General features: G+C 43.9%; 1 protein-coding gene across 1 annotated transcript; it reads left to right on the top strand.

The window, feature by feature from the left end:
* The first annotated feature begins 8,323 nt into the window (after window positions 1-8,323).
* On the top strand, window positions 8,324-20,657 carry LOC135405061 (spindle and kinetochore-associated protein 1-like). Its single transcript, XM_064639779.1, is given in 5 exon segments — window positions 8,324-8,767; window positions 10,048-10,238; window positions 15,107-15,282; window positions 20,465-20,509; window positions 20,512-20,657. Coding segments are annotated over 5 exon segments (942 nt in total). The 3' UTR covers window positions 20,598-20,657.
* Window positions 20,658-21,375: the final 718 nt, after the last annotated feature.

The following is a 21,375-nucleotide window of genomic DNA, read 5'->3' on the forward strand; positions in this document are numbered from 1 at the left end:
CTGAGTGACTGACAATTACAATGCCAGATCCCAATGGCAAGAATGAATATAATTTTAATAACTTTACGGTAATGACCTGTTAATCTTAAGTTTGTTTAGAAAATACTTGTCTAGCTCTATGTTTAAGGATGCTAAGAACTTCCAATTCTGAATTATTGCCTTGAGATTAGAGGTGCCTCCATACTTCTGAAAAACCTTGTTTTCAAAGCCTTAAGTAAAGGGAGGAATTTTTGCAAGGACGTTCCCTAATGCTCTTGGTAATCCTGTTAAAATCAGGCTTTTCTATTCAGTCTTCTCCAAATGCAAAATTATTTCTTGAGATTTGTACTTTTATTTAGTCTCATTCAAAATGATTCTTGTGTTTCATCATAGCTAGCCTTTGAGAAACTGTTGCAAAACAAACGAATCTCAATTAAAATTTCAAACAATTTGATTATAGTAACTCGCATTCTTTTTTTATGTTTTGTATTTTCTGAGATGCAAGTAATATGTGATGAGATTATGTGCAGAGGAAAGAATGTGACTTGATGTTAATCATGAAAGTAAAAGTTAGCTATTGTATTTATACCTGACTTCTGATAAGAAGCCTGCCTTTGGATAACACGGAGGGGATGCAGCTTGCTTAGCTGCATAACTAATTTTTTCAGCATTTATGCATATAGACACCAGGTCTGTATCAGTGGAGTTGAACAATCTCACTGTGTCTAATCAATGAAACTAACTTTTAGGCAATTTAAGTCCAATGTAAACTGAGCAGTTATGTATTATTGATACCAGGGCTGTAGTTTGGTAAGCACAGTTGGGTTATTTTTTGTTCTGTTTGATCTCCCTTTTTTAACAACAGTTTGTGAATATGGTACGTGAGAAATGACGCTCTGTTGTTGTGCCCAGTGCTGCCTCTATCCAGACTTCTGCTGAGCCTGGGTGGGAATGCAGTGGGGGTATGTGTTGTAGGGTATCTGTCGGTAGGTCTTGGTCCGTGGGGGAAGAAAGACACACGACACACAACAGAGTGATGAGACAGAGAGATGTCTGCCTGCTCAGCGTAGCAGGCAGCTTTTATTGAGATTGCTCGCTTCAACTTTCTCATGCATACAATATAAACATATTCTTGCAAAAACATTTAGGCATGCAGCACCTGCACTCAGTCAAACAGCTTTAACCTTGTACTCTTTATAACTCGAGGCTGTGTCCATGAGAACTATCTAATTAGCTTTACTGCTCTCATGGAAAACGACCCAACACTTTGTAATATTCCAAACCCCTCAAGCTTCAACTGTGGGGCTGCGACTTCACCCCACAATTCCCCCCTTGTCTGTAGTTGTGCAACAAAGACTGCCCGTATCGTATCCTGCAGGGCCCTTTGCAGGAACGACACTAGACAAGGCAGCATCAGCAACACAACTACAACCACCAACCTTCCAGATGTACAAGGCCCCCCTATTGGCTGTGCGGAGATTCCTGGCCATGCTCTATCTCCTCACACAAGAAACACTCCCATAGGGAGTCAACGAGGTGCACTCACTGCTGGAGTACTCCAAGTCCGATTCTTACCGACACCAGAAGGAACTATTTTTATAGAAAGATGATTCAGGGAACACATCCCGTACCATAGACTCACCACGTGCCCGTTCTATGTCATAACCTACACAATGATTAAAATACACACAGTCTTCTACAAACAGTGACCCTAAAATATCTAACTCTTGGAGTGCTAACAGACAACACATCATCCCAGCTATCAACACGGTCAAGACACCCGCGCACAGTATGACAGTCCCGTTTCAATAAGTCATGCCATCGGACGACATCCTGCACCAGGAGAGATGCTTCCGTGTCACCCAGAGGAACACCAACAAGACAGGTGTGAAATGGCTGCTCTGGATATGCCAGTGATGCACAAAAGGTCGTGTGGTTCAGTTTCTTCATTAGTGTCACCCAGACGTTTTGACTATGCCATGGAGTGAACTTTGACAGGTCAGGAACTGCACTAACGACTTCCGGGACCAACAGCAGGATGTACATACCGTGCAGGTATTCAGCGAGGGCCATTATCTGTAGAGACAAGCATATCCCTTTCCCCAAGTTATCAAGTCATGTGGATCAGACCACTGACCAGAGACAAGGTCTGCATCTGCATGCTGTTCTCCATCCTCAGCTCTCACAGGGACCACAAGAGCATCAGTTTGGAGGAGGCTTTTTGCCAAGCACAGCATGTTTTTCCTGAAACTCTAAAAGAAGGTAAATAAAGACAATCGCCAGAGAAGGTCAAAAAGTTTGAGACATACAGAGCTTTGTCTAGCCTAGAGACTGAGGGGGTTATCCCCTCATTCCCCCTTTCTGTTCTTGAAGCAATTGCTTCAGGGCACCATACACTCTCTTCACAATAACCTGTCCTGTAAAAGAACGTGAAATAGCCGTGTCATGGTTTGAGATCTCCAAAATCCAATTCTCTAGTCCTAGCCTCCTGTCACATCTCAATCCAATGTGAGATGATTCTTTCCAGACAAAACACACCAGACTCCAAATGGGGAAAAGGGAATATATTACAATGACTGTACAAATAAATACTACAATACATTATACACACGATCACAACTATCTCTACCATGACATAAGTATTTACAATGGATCAGATCTCTTCTCCCCTCCAAATAAAAGTCCAGGAGGGAAGAAGGACAGATCCCTTCCAGTCTCTGAGCAGCAGGATCTTCTACAGCAGCAATCTGTCCTCTCCACATGCAGCAGCTGATAGCTGGATTTCTTTTCAATACACACAAGGGGGTCTCCAAGCCCTCGACCCGTCGACTCCAAGTGAAGGCCTCACCTGTGGACTGCGTAGCAGGGACAAAACTCGCTTCACCACAGGTATATCATGAAATGCAGGGGCATCTTCGTGAAAGTCCTTTCCTCAAGGGATTCACCCCTGAGTCAGAACATCTTGGGCAGCTTTCAGTTGAAAGTCTTTGCCTCAAGAGTTCCACCAGAGCTCCTGTGCTCTGTCTCAACTGCCAATGTGGCAGCGGGGGGGGGAAGCAAGGTCACCCCCCTCTGCATTCCATCTGGCCGTCCCGGTCCAGCTCCGGGACGTCTTTGAGCTTCTTAGCTCCTCTCTCTCCGGTGCTGCAGCATTCCAAAAACTCCTCTCCTTAATAGGAGTCCATGTCCCTCCTTTCCCGGAGGTCTCAAAGGGTTTGGGGGTCTAGTTCAGTTCTTACCCCCAAAACTGTCTCTCTGCTGCCAGCTCTCTCTCTCTCTTTCCAGGAGTTCCCTCCTGCTTGACTGTAATGCCTCTGCTGCTTCGTCTTATCTCTTCTGGCTCTGTGCCACTGTTTCTCCGGTCAGTGCCGGCTGCTGCTACTCCTGCCGCTGCCCACGGTGGAAAGAGAACTCCCAGCCTTCATAGCTACAGACACATAGTCCAGCTTAACACTGTTCCACATCTCCGTAGCCCCCAACTGGGGCTGGGGGGCCCCAGAGGCCCCCAAGGGGCTCCGAGCTCCTTCCTCGTGGTCTTACAACATGGCTACTCCTTCCACAACAACCAAACTACAACTCTTCTCTTCCGTTTGCTTGTGGTATGTTTACATTTCGCAGGAGCACCCATTGGACAAAACTTCAAAACTTCCAGGGGTTACCACCCCCTGGGGTTTTACCATTTTCTTAGCCTCTGGGGGAAACAAGGTTCAAACCACTACAGCCGTAACATGACTGACCCTCCACAAAGTAAAGAAAATTTGGACAGATTTACAGACATAAGACAGTCTGGACAGGAAGCAATAATTGAGCGAGCAACAGAGTGAGTCAAGCTAAACTGATGTCTCAAGGCTTCTGCACCTTGATGAAAGAACTGATGAGACAAGACAGCTTGCTGGTAAGTGTTAGGGACAGGTCCCAAAGCAACAGCAGAAACAAGAGCATCTGCTCAGGCATTACCCTCTGTGAAGAAACCTGACAAAGAGGTATGAGTATGAACATGTAGCACAAAATAAGGAACAAGCTTCTGCAAAAGAGTTCTTCAGAGCTCAAACAAAACCTGAAAAATAAGACCTGGAGATGGACAATACAACACCACCTGATCAAGTCACTGTAACAAATTAACAATATATGCAAAATCAGTAATAACATTTAAAGGCCGATTAGGAAATAACTGAAAAGCAAGAGTTACAGCTCGAAGTTCCACAATTTGAGGAGAACCTTCCTGATGAACAATTTGATGTTGCCATCCACATTCTGCTTTCTACACTACCGTGGCTTCACCCGTCTTCCTCGAGCTGTCCGCAGAGACTGTAAGACCATTGAGGGGCTCTGCGCTGTGTAGTATTTTTGTCCAATTGGAATTTCCCTAAAAAAAAAATTAGGAAGGGGATGTGAAGGTAAATGATAAGAAATTTGGCCGTGGAACCCAGCTAAAGCAGCTTGCAATTCATATTTGTTTTCCAGACACCACTCAAAGTAATGAGATTGTACAGGTACAACAATGTGAGCTGGATCTCTGCCAGTACACTCTACGGACTTCTTTCTAGCCTTAATGATGATTTGAGCTATGAGCTCAAACAATCCAGGAGCAGTTTTTTGAGCCCGATAAGGCAAAAATAGCCACTCGATGATGTGCAGTGGATCAGACCAATGGTCAGACCACTGTACCAATGCTCCAAAAGGAACACCGTGATCTGCAAGAATGAAAAATTAGACAATTTGACAATGACCAATTTGCGAAACAAATTTAGAATGCAAAGCCTGCTCCACTTGCTGGATGGTTCGAACCGCTCTTTTAGTCAGTTCCCTTGGTTGCTGAGGATTGTCAGAATGTTTGAGCAGGTCAAATAGAGGTGCCAGCTGGTTGTTTGTCAATTCCAAATAGGACATAATCCAATTCAAAGACCCTAATAGCTTTTGTACCTTAGTAAGAGTTTTGACATTAAAATCCAATTGAACTGGCTGAGGAATGACTGCTTTTCCGTGTGATTTTGAACCCTAAATACTTCCACGGGTCCTCTCGCTGCACCTTCTCAGGAGCAACTACTAGGCCAAAGGATTGTAGACTCTTTCTGGTTTCAGCTTCCAACACACCCAACTGATCCTCAGTGGCCGCAACCAGTAAGATGTCATCTATATAATGATAGCAAAGACAGTCAGGAAATTGCATTTGTGTAGGAAACAATGCTATAGCCACAAACCACTGACAAATCATAGAAGAGTTTGTCATTCCTTGGGGGAGGGTTTTCTATTCATTACGGTCGTAAGGTTCTGTATGATTAACAGATGGAACTGAAAATGCAAATTTTTCTCTATATCTGGGGTCTAACTGGATCGTGAAAAACCAGTCTTTTAAATCAATAATAACAATGGGCCATTCTGCAGGAAGCATAGAAGGGGTCAGTAAACTAAGCTGTAATGCTCCCATGGTAGCTATGACTGCATTAACTCATCTGAGATCATGCAGCAGTCTCCATTTTCCATATATTTTCTTTATCACAAAGACAGAGGCATTCCAAGGACTCTGAGATGGTTCAATGTGATCAGCATCAAGCTGCTCCTTAACAAGCTGTTGCAGGGCCAACAACTTTTCTGTAGGTAGGGGCCACTACTTAACTCACACAGGAGTAGTTGTAAGCCAAGTTAAAGCAATGGTGGGTCATGGCACACCCTGCAATACAGTGACTCCAGTTAAAAATCTGTAGTGATCTTTCACCCCCACTGAGATAGAGCATCTCATCCCCACAGGGCTAAAGGTGCTACAGTAACATATGGCCTGACAGTAGCAGTTTGACCCTCAGGATTAGTAATGAGCACTGCATGTTCTGAAAGAAAACTCTGAGCAGTACCTCTCAGTCTCACAACCCCGACCCCTGCCATGACCACAGGCCAGGAGGCCAGCCAGGATGTCCATACAATGATAGTTACGTCAGCTCTCGAATGCAGAAGTTCATTCGCCTGGACAACTGACAGCAAGCTTCGAGTATCGTAGAGAGTACAGGTCATCTGTGGACGTTGCACAGAGATCAGCACTGGCCAAAAGACTTGTGGTGCATCAGTAGAACCAAATCTTCCATCCTGACGCTCACGAGGCTCTGTTTGGGGAACACAACTCACAAAAGGTACAAGTTGAGCTATTTGTGTCCCTTTAGGAATTGTCACTGGAGGATAAGGTGTGGAGACCATAGCACAGATCTGCCTTGTATAGTTAGCATCAATGACTGCAACATGAACAAAAAATCCCAAAATCCCACAATTGTGCTACTAGAACGGCTGATTAACAAGGCACTTAACCCACGCTGCCCTCGTACAATGCTAAACATCCACTAGTCAGATTATGTGATCAATACGTAAAATAAGAAGATGCAAAAAAGGAGCTCCAGAGTCAAAGACACATCCTCATGGACATACAGTCAATGCTCTAACTTTATTCCAAAAATACACACATTATCAAGGGTCCTACAGGGTTCACACACTCTATTCTAACTTTCTATTGGTTACATTCATTTTCACACACTATATCTATAACTTTATTGGCTCTACTAGCCAAGGCACATTTCCAGGCCCCCCCATCTTCTGGTTTCTCACACCCTGGATAACATCCTCCTTCCTTGTTTTCCTCTATGCAGTTTTCTGATATCTGCTGCTCAAGGACACACATCTGCTGCTGGAGAACACAGGTCCCTGCCATCGGGCACGCAGACCGGATTGTGCAAGTAGGCCTGAAGCAGTATGTTATGTCCTGCATCATCTAAGATACTCTCAACAAATATTTCTGGTGTAGAACAAGCAGCAGTCACAAGTATTGAGGCCATTTTGCTGAGAACACAGCTGCGATGGGCAAGGCACATCCCAAGGATGAAGTACTAGCTGTTTTATAATGAATATTGCCACCAGCTGTCGCGCGAGAGGAGCCCCGAAGAGAAGACACAAGGACTCCCTGAAATGACATCGCAGCCCTGGCCACACTGATCAACATAACTGGTGTACTCTGGTCTCCAATCAGGAGGCCTGGAGACACACTATCTATAACGCCGTTGATGCTTCTGAGAAAGGATGCAGGATGGCCCCGACAGTCCGCAGGGCCCCCCCGCAACAGGCTGATCAAGCAAGGCAGCAACATCGACAACCCTTGATTCAAACCCTGGAAAACACAGAAAAGCTCAAACGACTCTGCCTCCTGCACAGCCCACACAGCTACAATCCATGGGCAGCATGACACATGAAAAAGGAACACCACCAGTGGAAAGGCTCCACCTGAGATTTAACCTCCACAAATTTCATACAAGATGGAAATAGACTACCAAATTTTCGCAAGAATCTCTCATTTAACCTCAATCCCAACCAAATGGTTAGCCAGGCAGGGCTAGTTTTGAAATAGCTAAAACGTCACCAGCTTTCACAAGAGTGGAATTACTTATGGTGGGAATTTGAAGAATTCATATACCATCCAGAATAAGGATTCGCTACGGTTCAACGGAGTCATGTGACACATCTTTTTAAAATCTCGACACCGACGGAAAGTATTTTTAAATCTACACAGTTACACATTAACGTAGCTTCTCTCTTTCACAGTCAATTTCCAGTCATGCATTAGGTGGCCAACTCAGTCATTCGTCACTCACACACACATTTTAAGTAGTTATTGGCTGTGTACTTCCCATCAGTCTCATAACTTAAAGGGAATTTATGGCATATTTGCTAACGTTAACTTGTAAATCTTGTACAACTCTCCATGCAAAAGACAAATATGACAGGAAGGGACAGGATATTACCTTGAAAATTTTCAACCTTTTTTGTAGAGCAAGGACCACTTCTGCAGGGAGCAGGACTACCCCCTTTTGTCTTCCCTTCTTCACCTTTTCCCGCCCTCTGCCCCCCCTGCGTCTCCTGTTTCTCTTGAGCACTCGGCCCCCCTGGACGCAAAAGTGTTGCTTTGTTAAGGGAGTTTTCACCAGCATTTGTCAGAGGACGAGGGAGAGGGAGGGAGGGAGGGGGAGGAGGGGGAATAGAGGTTGGGCTCATCCGGAGAAAAATCAAGAAGAGGAGTCAAATTGCCTTTGCTCTCCTTATGACGCAAGTTAGCTATGTGGTCTGCTGAGAAAGAACGATACATAGGAGGGGAAGAACAGGTGCAGATGGACACGTTCCAGGGAGTAGGGGGGGTGTAAAACAGGGGAGAAGACAGACAGCCCCCCTCATTGCACTGCCTGACATCGCTGCCGCCGCTGCCGGCCCGCCACCCCCCCGGGGTCAGCGCTGCTGCAGGCACGGGAAACACCTGCCGCAAGAGTAGAATTACTGAAGAAGGGGGAGGGATACCCCCGTCACACCGCTCGAGACCATGGCTGTCGGCAGCGCGGGGAAAACAGACACCCCTGCCGTCCACTGCGCCGGGGCCCACGGCTGCCATTACCGGGGCCGCCACCGGCGCATGCGTGGGCATGCCACTCCGAGCAGGGGCCGCCGCAGCGATCCCGCTGGCCCCCGGCTGGGGCCGGGCACGGCACCGCAATCACGCACAGAGCCGCTGCCGCTGCTGCCCACCGCGGCAGGGCCGGGGCCGCTCCACCCGGACCGCAGCTACTACCAGTCCGCCGGCACCCAGGGCCGCGACCGCTGCTGCCAGGGCCACTCCACGGCTGCTGCTGCCCACGCGGGCACAGACAGACTTGGCGGCGCCGAGGCCGGACCCGGCCTAGATTTTGTAAACAGGCGTCAGTTCTTTCTTCTCGTCATCCAGGTCATGGTGAACTGTGTCTATACCACGTCACTGCAGCAGAACAGGGTCAAGGGATTGGGTGGAAACACAAAGCAAAAGCACCTGGGGATGAGGAACCATGTAGAACCATTGTTGCAGTAGGATGGATGCCAGGAGACTGGAGCGTGGGAGGAGTGAAGTTTCAAGATGTGAACTCTCTTCCCTTTGTCCTTGTTTTTATCCTTCCATTCCAAACCCACCTCCAATACCACCCAGAATCCCCCCTGCTTCCCTTTCCCTCCTTTTTGTTGACATTCCCTGCTATCTCCAAGGATGCCAGGATTCGTTTTGTTGTTGTTCTGATGTAAACAGATGTTTTTCAGATGTTTACATCGGAGTAGGTTTAGCTGTTGGTGTCTGGGTTTTCAGAAGGGCTCTGCGTTGTGTCAGGCTGCTCCCGTCCCTGGCCAGGCTGTTTGAGAGTCCAGCAGGTGGCACTCCCTGTCCTCTCCATGGCACTTGTCTTTCCTGGGATTGGGACACTGAGCTTGGGTGTGTCACATCAAGAGACACCTCAAATCCCAGCCCTGGGTCAGCAGATGGGGCACTGCTGTGCCATTTGCTGGCTGTGGGGCCCCACATCAAAAAAGAATCTCTTATGGGAAGGTCAGATCAAAGTGGAGGATCAGTTTCTTGTGCCAGGTCAGCTCTGTACTGCTTTAGTTAATTTTGTTGCACATCCCAATAACGTCCATATGCTCCAATGGCCAAATGCATCCTCTTTGCTGTCCTCATGCCAAGGAGCCTCTAGGTGGGTGGCTGGGAAATCACTCTGGGTTTGAGGCTCTAAGATGAGCCTTTAGAGGAAAAATAATGCTCTAATAACCACTCAGAGCAGGAAATTCTTTGACTTTGGGGATCTTGCTAAAAAAAAAGAAAATATTAAAAAATTCACAGTCTGCTGGATGTTGTTGAATTTCTTTACTTCAAAAGACTAATGGATGAGTCAGGCTTTCCAAGATTTGAACTTGTTTCAAAGAGCTCCGAAGTATTTCGAATCTGCAGCTCTGTGCTGTGGTTCATCTGATAAAAAGCCAGGCCTCATGTTCTGTGAAACGTAATGGTACATTGAATTTTGAACTGCGCTGTGCTGTGTTTGGACTGCTTCCAACTCACCTGCTAGCAGTCTTTGTAGCAGAGAAACCAAGAGCTGCAATGCAGTCACTTGAAGGATGCAGTTTGAAATGGGAGTAGGCTTGCTTTATTTATTTCTGTTTTGTGGAATATCATTAATTGTGTTCATCCAACTTAACAGATGGATTAGGATTTACATCTGTGAGTAAGCAGACTCCCTAATGTAATGTAATTCTCCTTACTACTTATCTGCTATTTATACACTTAATATTCATTCATTTCACAGCGTCACCGTGCCAACTGTGAAACACGAAGAACAAACAAAAGTGGCAGAACCTGAACCTGCTAAGAAACCTGCAAAAGAGAAAAGAGTCATTAAAGAAATACCATTAATAATGGCAGAAGAATTTGAAGCTGTTCCTGCGTAAGTGTGGCTTTCCTTACACCCTGTCATGTCAATTTGGGTGGCAAACACAGGTTTGGGAACGTGACCTCCTGCAGAACTGGGACTGACAGAGATGGCTTGAAACTTTAAATATTCTGCAGGGTGAAACATCATGATAATAGCTCCAAATAGTTGAAATGCAGCACTGGCAAACCTGAAAATGAAATTAATAGAGTCTTCTATTTTATTGGGAAGATCGGAGCTAATCAGTTAAAACCCAAACCTCTTATTGCAAAAGTCACTATAATTGTATGAACAGAAATTTATTAGCTAACAGGTGAATTCTCTTCTTGTTTTGAGAACTTACAAAAAAAAAAAAAAGAGCCATGATCTCATAAGATGAAAGATTTGTTTACAGCTAGAAGGAAAAATAATCATAAATGCTGGTTTTATTTGACCCAGTTATTGGTTTTTGGAACTTCAATTCTTGATTTATCAATCTGTTTTCAGATAGCAAAGGAAATCAAACTTGTTTCAAGGAAAAAACACTTTGCACTGAAATTCCCAAATTTCTTCAATAGAAAGCTATGGGTATTTTTCCCTAACATCGTGACCTGATTAATGGATATCCTTGTCTGAAGTCTGTCATGTAGGAATAACTTTTTTTAAATGGCTTTTTGGGGGCAAGGATAAATATTTCTGCAAAAAAGGAGAAATTTCTCTTGATGCCTAAGGCTAAACTGTTATTGAGGCTCTAGATTCAGTGTGTTCCCTGACAATACCCGTTTCAGTATGAAATGTTTTTGAGTGTATTTTACTTGAGACTTTCCAATAATTTTTCCTGCAACTTTCAAAATTTTCAGGTGAGTCATGTCCATTTTCTTTCTTATCCTGAATGTTGAGCTAATGATAAAGGACTTCTGGTTACCTCTTAAAAGAGCATGCACCTGGTACTTTTATTCTGCAGATCACCTCTAGTATTTTTGTATTTACTCCCTTAGGTAGTTCTCTCCTGATAAAATTGTGGAAGAGTAAACCTGGGGCATGGGAGTCTTTGGCATTTATCTCTGCTCTGGCAAGAGAAGTAGACACAGACCATTCCAAGTAGATATTATTTTCATCATCATCATCATGGCTAGGCTTCGCGAACGAAGATTTGGGAAGGCTCTATCCACATTTGCTACAGGCACGCTGGTGGCTTATGAGGCCAATACGTGACAGACATATCCGATTGCAAAAGGCACAGCAGAAAGATTCCTTAGATGGTGTATTCTGCAATACACGGTTCTTTCTGTGTTGCCTTTTTTCCTCGAGGGTGATCCTGCGTGTGTTCTCAAAGGAGACAGCTGCGTTATAGATGGTGTGTCTCCAGGCCTCCCGATTTGAGGCCAGAGTAGACCAGTTATGGTGATCAATATGGCCAAGGCTGAGATGTTGTTTCAGGGAGTCCTTGTATCTTTTCTTCGGGGTTCCTCTCATGCGGCAGCCAGTGGCAAGTTCACCGTAAAGCAAGATCTTAGGGAGGCGGTGGTCCTTCATCCTGGAGACATGACCTGCCCAACGCAGCTGTGTTCTCATCAGCATGGCCTCAATACTTGTGATAGCTGCTTGCTCTAGAACAGATGTGTTGGTCACATAGTCTGACCAGTGGATGTTTAGAATTGTACGGAGGCAGCGTTGATGGAAGCGTTCTAAGAGACGCAGAGTCCAACAGTTTAATTACCTCAGTAGCCTCATCTCCTCAGATGGTAAGATTGACGGAGAGATAGACAACAGATTAGCAAAGGCATATAGTGCTTTTGGAAAACTCCATAAAAGAGTATGGCGTAATAAACACTTGAAGAAAAGCACCAAGATCAGTGTTTACAAAGCCATAGTGTTGTCTACTCTCTTATATGGATCTGAATCATGGGTCATCTACCGCCACCACCTGCGTCTCTTAGATATTATTTTAACTTCCAGTTAAAGCTATGGTCTTCCATATCACAGGACAGGTAGTTGTGGCACTTGGGGGATGTGGGTTAGTGGTGGCCTTGGCAGTGCTGGGGGAAGGGTTGAACTTGATGATCTCAGAGGGCTTTTCCAGCCTACAGGATTCTGTGATCATCCTTGAAAATAGAAGGTTTTCCACTGCTATTCGTGGACACAGAGGATGGGGACAGAGGCCAGATGGATCCTTTTCCTATTCATTGCAGGCTTATAGAGAGGTTACATCTTAGACTGTGCTGGTGGAGCTCTAGAAATAATTTTATTCAGCTGGGAAAAGCATGTTTGTTCTGTGGAGGAAGATTTACATGAATTTACATAGCTCTGTTAATCTACCAGTATTACTGTTGCCTGGCAATGTTGTAGTACAAGATTGAGGGAGTACTTGTGATTTCACATACTGTTTGATCAAATCTAAGCAGCAAATATTTGTGACCCAAATTTTCTTACACCAAACATATTCCCTTGGATGAACAAGGATTGGGTTCAGATCCCAGTTCTCCAGGTCAGCACTAGTTCTGACCTAGGATCACGGTTAGACTCGATGATCTTAAAAGTTCTTTACAACCCAAACAATTGTGTGATTCTATTCTGTGGTCAGAGACTTGCAAATTATCTTACCCTTCAAATCTGATCCAGAAAGGCATTTTTTTGAAGAAGAGAAAGGAAATTTCTTGGTATCTGTCTCAGTTAACATTGAGTTCAAGGCAAAGGAAGAAGCTTTCTTTATTCTGTGTCTAAAATTCTTACTGTTTTCTAAAATGTTTACTGCTTAAAATATTTTAGAATCTGCACATTCATTATAACTCTCGAGTTTCAGAAGATGGTAACTTGAGGGAATATGTTTCTTTTAGTCTAAGCATTTTTTAGGGAGCAGGTAGTGGCCATTAAGAGGTTTATCTCTTTTAGTGTGGTATATATGTGATACACTGATGCTCTTCTTTTCTCTGAGGAGCACATCACTGTGCTTTGGTTTTCATACCTATGGAAAAAAATGTGTCGAAAAAGGGCTTCTGTGGATTAAAAAAAGAAATTGGGTCACTTGTTTTGGGTTTTTTTTAAAGGAAGATTTCTGAATTTTGCTGCTTTTGGAATAGCGAAGCAGATTTTAAAGTTATTTTAAATCTAAATTAAATGGCTGGATTTGGAACTTCTTAACTTTGTATTTTTGTATTAGTGTATGTACGGGCTGAAATAAATGTTAGCATTTACAGGTTTTCCAGCCATGGTTGGGTAGAAACATGAGAGGACTGTGAAACAGCTGGAGTTTTTATGATCCTTAGTTATGCACAGAATAAAAATTCTGCTTGGTTTTGACAGAGTTTAATTTCAGACTAAAGCATCTTGGATGCCCGAGGGCCTCTCAGGGCCCTTGTTTCTTAGGTTTAGGCAACCCAATCCTGCTTGTCTGTTTCAGCCTCAGGATGGGTCGAGGTGCTCCCTTGACTTTATTAAGTGTGTTCACTGAGTGTCTATTGATAGTGGGAGCACAGGAATTTAAATTCAGGTATTTTATACCTCTGGGCTTAGCCTTCATAGCTCTGCACGTTCCCCTGTGTCTAAGGGAGGCATTCGGAGCAATAAATAGCAGTTAATGCATACAAGCAAAGCCTTCCTGTGGTTGTAGACTGTGTTTTTTATGATGTGGCTGCATCTCAGGGGTGGTAGTGCTGCTTTTATTTCTGTGCAAAGTAGATAATTTTTATAATTACAAAATGGCTGCACATCCAACTTTGGATTAATCGAAGAAGTATCAATAAAGTTGAAAGCTGGCTGCGAGTAACTTCATGGCAACTAAGCTTCAAACTCAGACTGAACTAAAACAGTTACTTTGAATTCGGGAGGTTTTACACACCTTGTGCGGACCTGGCAGCAGGGACTGGCTGTTACTGAAATCTACAGCAAACACTTACTTTTAGTTGGCAGTGGTAAAAAAAAAATCCTGCCCACATTCTGGTTTGGAATATTGAACTTGTAGTTGATTAGCCACTTCCACTTTAAATTCTCTGTATATTTTCCAAAGACGTTTGGTTTGCTATAGCAACTGAATGATGGTCACAGGATAATTCAGGTTGGCCTGGCTTTTACTGCCATGTTTTTTGGGGGGTTGTGTTGTTATTTCAGTTTCAGATTTCATTTTTATATAATGGCTTCTCAGTTTGCAGCACTGTTCCTTTTCCTTAAAGGCATGCCTTTCCATCTATAAATACTGAATAGCCTTACTTGCAAATTATCCCAGTGTTCTAGTTTTTCCACATCACTTTGGTTTTATCTTCTGTGCTTCCTGTACCTCTAGGCTGTTATCAACAGATCTTATTCTTCTAGTACTGGTTTTATGAAATGCTCTGAAAGTTCAAAAGTGGACCTTACTGGTGCAGAACGGTGCCTGCACAGCTCAGTAGGCTGCACAATGAAATATAGAAGACAACACAAAACTGGTAGTTCTTCAAAAAAACCCACCAAATAAAAGGATGTGAGATCAAACACAGGTTATTTGTGGTGATAATATGAACCAAGCTGTGCTCTTAGGCAAACACATTTCATTTCATGCGATGTTTTCTGCAAAGTCACTTGATTTTTCTGTGTTTGTAGTTTAAGTGGCATGCTATAAAAGCAACTTTTATTCCATTTTGAAAGACTTTTTACAGCTTAAACACTGGATATATTTTACTTCTTCATTTAGGTTTCTAGTATTTCATTGTTCTGGTTTAGAATTTGTCATGGCTTTTTTACCTTCAAGATTGTTAAACAATCAAGGAAATGAACAGAATTAACTACTACATTTATTCATTAACACAAAGCAGAGGAAACTGCCTCTAACTAGGAATGGCTTGTTCAGATAAGGCTGATGAAAGAGAAAAATAAACAAGGAACTTTGCGACTTTCTGGTTACTGATTTTTATTTTTATTTTTATTTGTAGGTATCTGAAAGGTCGTTTAGTGTATGATCAGATTAATGCAGTTGTTCAAGAGATTAACAAGGCCGTCGTGGGCAAGTACAAGATCATGCATCGGCCTTTGAAATCTATGAGTTTTGCAGTCAGAAATCTCTATGACAGGTTCATACAAGAAGAAACTAAAGATACAAAAGGTATTTCTTTTTTTCCCCTTTTTTAGTACCTAATTCATAACACTTGGATGTTGCAGCACAAGTATAATAATACTGGACTTTTTTTCCAGTATTTGTGACTGAAGAGTTATCCCAAAACTGATTTGGTCACTTTTTGTATGTTTTCACTGAAAACATGTCATTTCCGTGGTGTGTTGTGGCAGAAACTTTGAGTGCACAAAGATTTAGTTTGGAATCACTACAAGTTCTGGAAACTCCCAGTTTGATAAACAAAACATATAAACTGTTTTTTCAGTTTTTAAGCTAGAATAGACATGAACTATTGAAAATTTGTTCTGAAGCTGGGAAGTCTGACTAATCAGTTGTCCTGCAGCGGCTTTGTGGGAGAGACAGGTCCACCTGACAATCTTAAGAAGTTTTCTCTTAAAAGCATAGAGGGAGTGAAAATCAACCAAAATACCTTTCCCTCAATTGAAAAGCAAGTTTTACTTACAGGTTAGTTTTTCCAAAAATATGTGGCATGGTAAATCTCTGATATTAAAATCCCCTTTTTGACATTCCTTTCCTTCTGAGAACAAGTATGTAATTATTCCTGGAGGGGTGTACTGCACATATCAAGCTTGGCCATGTCCTTAGAATGCCCTCATGCTTCCAATTTCAGACATAAAGAGTGGAGCAAACTCTGTTCTGTCTCACAGAAAAAGAACTTTCTCTGACAACACCTTGGCACCCACCTCCCTGTTTTTGGCCTAGACAGAATGTGAGAACATTCTGCCCTGAGCACTCACTGTGTACTCAGGAGGCACTTTATGACAAACTGCAACTTGTTCTTGCTTTGGTTTTGTTGCTGTTCAAGACTCAATGTTACAGTATGGTGATTACATCACTTGCTTCTGGATTCTAAATGCAGCTTTTCTGTAGGGAAGGATTGTGATCTGATGGACCTGCCTGTCACTTTATTTTGAGACCTATAGGATAAGCATAGGATCATGGATTAGTTTGGGTTGAAAGGGACCTTCAAGATCGTCTCATTCCACCCCCCTGCCATGGACAGGGACACCTTCCACTATCCCAGGTTGCTCCAAGCCATGTCCAACCTGGTCTTGGACACTTCCAAGGATCCGGGGCAGCCACAGCTGCTCTGGGCAACCTGTTCCAGGGCCTCGCCACTCTCACAGCCAGGAATTCCTTACCAATATCCCATCTAACCCTGCCCTCTGGCAGTGGGAAGCCATTCCCCCTTGTCCTGTCCCTCCATCCCTTGTCCCAAGTCCCTCTCCAGCTCTCCTGGAGCCCCTTTAGGCCCTAGAAGAGGCTCTGAGGTCTCCCTGCAGCCTTCTCTTCTGCAGGTGAACACCCCCAGCTCTCCCAGCCTGTCTTCAGAGCAGAGGGGCTTCAGCCTTCAGAACATCTCCATGGCCTCCTCTGGACTTGCTCCAGCAGCTCCGTATCTTTCTTATATTGGTGTCCCAGGGCTGGACACAGGACTCCAGGTGGGGTCTCACGTGTCATACAGAGGTCAGTGTTTAAAGGACTATTGGAATCATACTAAACACATGCAGCTGGATAACTTCATGTGACTGGCTTCTGATACGGGCTCCAATGGTTTGGTTTCTCTAGACATGTTTTGCCTCAGTCTAACAACAGTTTATATTAATCTGAGATTTCTTAAAGTACTTGCTTCATCACTCTTAATTTATAGTATATTTTTGGTTTAACTGTTTCTATCTGTAGAACTATAGTAAGGAGTTGGAGCCCATGGTTATTGGGACAGGCTAAACACTAGGAAGGCCCTCCTAGGCCTGGGATGCTGCTCCATGATCCACAGGAGCCTTGACTGCAGTGAAGAAACCTTTCTAGGAACTTGAGAAAGCTACAGCTAGTCAGAGAGAAATTTCTGCCAGAAATTTGGGGGGTTTTAAATCTGAAAGATTGAGGTGTTTCATTTCTTCAAGCACCCGAGAGACAGTCTTATTTTCTTGTTTATGTTGGACAGTTGGACATTCAGCATCTGATAGAGTGTATGTGTTTGTGTGGTAGGTTGTTTTGTTTAGGGATTTTTTTGTGACTAATCATCCAGAAAGTCTAGAGAAAAGGTCTGGCAGGCTGTCAGACAGTTCTTATCTGGCCAGCACAAAATGATTAAATGTCTTTATCCATTGCATTTTTCAGGATGAGGTTGTGCATTCATTGATTTGTTTGCTTAAATCTCTACTGTGAGTGACCCTCTGCTTAGAATTCCCGGAGTTTCCCAGCCTGGGCTGATTGCCAGCTGACCTGTTCTCTGATTTCAAGATGAGAAAAGATGCTGCCTGGTTTATCAGGGTAACTTCCAGCCAGTAAGGTGATTCAGGGAGTTTAGCTGGTTGTTTAGTGCATGGACCAAACCACCACCCTTCATCCAGCTCTGGTTTCTTCATAAAAAAGATCCTGCTATGCTGAATGTTGCTGCCCTGAATTCTGGGCAAATATAAGAAGAAATCTTACCAAAATTCAGAACATTCTGGTGTTCCCCTGATATAACAGACTAACCAGTATGCAGGTTATCCCTGGGCTCCTAACATTTTGGGTTTAATGCTTTTTCTCCTGGAAAAGCTGGTAGCCCATGGCTTGGACAAGTGTATCCTCTCCTGGATTAGGAGCTGGCTGGAGGGTCGAGCCCAGAGAGTGCTGGTGAATGGAGCTGCATCCAGCTGGCGGTCGGTCACTAGTGGTGTTCCCCAGGGGTCTGTGTTGGGTCCAGTCCTGTTTAACATCTTTATTGATGATTTAGATGAGGGGATTGAGTCCATCATCAGCAAATTTGCTGATGACACCAAATTGGGAGGGAGTGTCGACCTGCTGGAAGGCAGGAGGGCTCTGCAGAGGGATCTGGATAGACTTGAGAGATGGGCTGATTCCAATGGGATGAAGTTCAATAAAGCCAAGTGCCGGGTCCTGCACTTTGGCCACAACAACCCCATGCAGCGCTACAGGCTGGGCACAGAGTGGCTGGAAAGCAGCCAGGCAGAAAGGGACCTGGGGGTACTAATTGACAGGAAGCTCAACATGAGCCAACAGTGTGCCCAGGTGGCCAAGAAGGCCAATGGGATCTTGTCCTGTATCAAAAATAGCGTGGCCAGCAGGACCAGGGAAGTGATCCTTCCCCTGTACTCTGCGTTGGTGAGGCCACACCTTGAGTATTGTGTTCAGTTCTGGGCCCCTCAGTTCAGAAAGGATATTGAGGTACTGGAGCGGGTCCAGAGAAGAGCAACAAGGCTGGTGAAGGGACTGGAGCATAAGTCCTATGGGGAGAGGCTGAGGGAGCTGGGGTTGTTTAGCCTGGAGAAGAGGAGGCTCAGAGGTGACCTCATCACCGTCTATAACTACCTGAAGGGAAGTTCTAGCCAGGTGGGGGTTGGTCTCTTCTCTCAGGCACTCAGCAATAGGACAAGGGGGCACGGGCTTAAGCTCCACCAGGGGAAATTTAAGTTAGATATCAGGAGAAAATTCTTTACAGAGAGAGTAATCAGGCATTGGAATGGGCTGCCCAGAGAGGTGGTGGATTCACCATCCCTGGAGATTTTTAAACGCAGATTAGACGTGGCACTGAGTACCATGATCTAGTAAATGGACTGAATTTGGACCAAGGGTTGGACTCGATGATCTCGGAGGTCTTTTCCAACCCAATCGATTCTATGATTCTATTCTATGATTCTATGGTTACCAGAACTTGTAAATGGTCTCTATCCAATGGTACTTGTATTTTAAGCAGTTATGCAGGTTTTCTTCTTTTCCTGGTAAACAAACTTCACACTTCTTATCTGTATGGGAATTCAGTGGTGTTACAGGCTCAGAGATTACAGCATAGTTTCCTGTTTGGGAGAGATTAGATTTGGACAGTTATTGTCTCTGAAAGATTCTACTTTCTATTAGACGTGTCACCAACTCTCAAAGTGGATCAGTCTGTGAGAAAACACAACCTGTTATTCTTCTGCTCTGGTTAAGGAATATTTTGGGGGACATTATGCTTATAAATACTCTGGGACCTTAGTCCTTTACTGGCAGCTTCAGCTTTCCAGCTTGTATCAGCTATATTCTCTCCATTTAAACTGGAAGGACCTTCTAATAACTTTAATGGAGCATCTCTTCTTTCTGTTATCTTAGATGTCACTGCCTCTGCCTCAAAGGATAAATCGAGGAGGGAGAATGCTATCTTATTTTTCCAAGCTAGAACACCCGTACTCTTGTCTTCCTTCTCATTAGACTTGGAAGCACTTCCTTCTACCTCCTCTCCTTAAAGATAATTGGACATTTCCTTCTTATACCTCAATTAGCACATCCCTGTTTTCAGATTGCTTTTCTTTCTTACAGTTTTGTGGAGATACATGGTTAAAACCTTGTGCCATGTTACAGGAAGCATTAAATATACAGTCTTTTTACTAGGTCTATAATTATCTCCTATCTGAGCAGTGGATAAAGACTGAGTATGAAATCACAGCCATGGAATATAGCTATGGAGTGCTTAGAATCTTGGAGTCATTTAGATTGGAACAGGCCTCTAGAAGATCACAAATTCCAACCACCAACCCAGCATGATGTTCACCACTAAAACATATCCTCAGGTGCCACATCCTCACATTTTTTGAACACTTCCAGGGATGGTGACTCCACCACTGCCCTGGGCAGCCTGAATTGTAATGAGAATTTCCTTATGGAATTAGTTACTCAGCCACAAGAAGGCATGAGCTGCCAGCTCTGTCTGATGCAGGACCTTCCTGTGCCATTTTCTTAGACACACAGGGAGGATGCTGTTTCTGTGGTTAGTCTTTTTCTTGCATTTCCTTAAGTAATGAAGAATTACTCTCTTCCAAATCGGATAGAGGTCAAGGGAATGGTGGGCTGCATAGCTCTGATGTATGCAGGGCTCTGTCCTCCTTTTCGCAAAGAGCCAATTCCAGAACTTGAGTTCCTGCTGGGAGACAGAGCTCACTGAGTGAGGCCTTAGGATGATGCAGGGTGTCTGAACTTCATGGGAAGGCTCTTTCTGATGACAAATTTATAAAGTACAATGAAGTTCCTGAGATAGTGTGAGGCCTTCCTACTGCTGATGGTAGCTTTTCCATCAGTGTGTGGAATTGTTAGGAAAAGGTGGCGTTCTCACTTGTGAAACGTTAAAAGTGTATCCTATCCTTTCTCTGGCAAAATCGTTATTTGTTTTCCAGGTGAATTTTTATTGTGGAGGCTGATATCAAGGCGTTCACCCAGCTGAAGGTGGACACAGCATCCTGAGCATCCTGAGGCACTGCCACAGAGTGAGAGAAGTTCGTGGCTCAAACCTGGTCCGCTACATCATCTGCTAATGAGCTTCCCATGGTCTGTCTACCCAAGAGAGAGACATTCTGTCTGTGTGCACTCCTTTCCAGCTCTCTTATTTTCTGAAAGGCAGGAGTGAGGAAAGAGGGGCAATATCAAATGGCCTTGAGGTTATTTGAGTTTTGTTTTGAAAAGTTGAGGGGAACTACTCTCTTTTGGTAAGTTACTAATTCAAACCAGAAAGGCAACTGGTTACAGGCAGCTTTAATCACATTTTCATGTCAGCATATGGAAGTTAAATGCTCTGCATGTTAATAATTTTCTTTTTGTGTTTATGAGTTGGAGATTGCATTACAGACTCTGGAGCTACTCAAAGGAAGCATTTGATTTTTTTTTTCTCAATGCCTCTAACCAATTTCCAGATTTCCTTTTTTTAATATTTCTTCTTATTCTAATTGTATGTGTGGGAAATAAAGAATCGGTTTTATTACAAGCAAAAGAGTTAAACAAATCAGTAACGTAGGAGTTTATCTTTACCAACCTATAAGGCGTATCGCGGAGTTGTAAGACGCCAGATTCAGCCTGGAACCGGTGTCAGGGAAACATACGGACGGGAATAGGGAACTGTAAAATGAATATTGGTAAGGAAACCCCTTATACCACATGGCTGATCCTGGAAGCTGCCATGCTGCTGGACACTCCACCTCCCAGCATGACACAGCCAATCAGGGAGAGGGGAATGCCTCTTCTATGACGTAAACAGGGTTGAACCTGAAGAATGTTTAAAAAGCGGGCCTTTTGAATTGGAAGGCGTGTTCCTGGGAA

This window comes from Pseudopipra pipra, chromosome W (genome assembly GCF_036250125.1).
Source record: "Pseudopipra pipra isolate bDixPip1 chromosome W, bDixPip1.hap1, whole genome shotgun sequence".
NCBI lineage: Eukaryota > Metazoa > Chordata > Aves > Passeriformes > Pipridae > Pseudopipra > Pseudopipra pipra.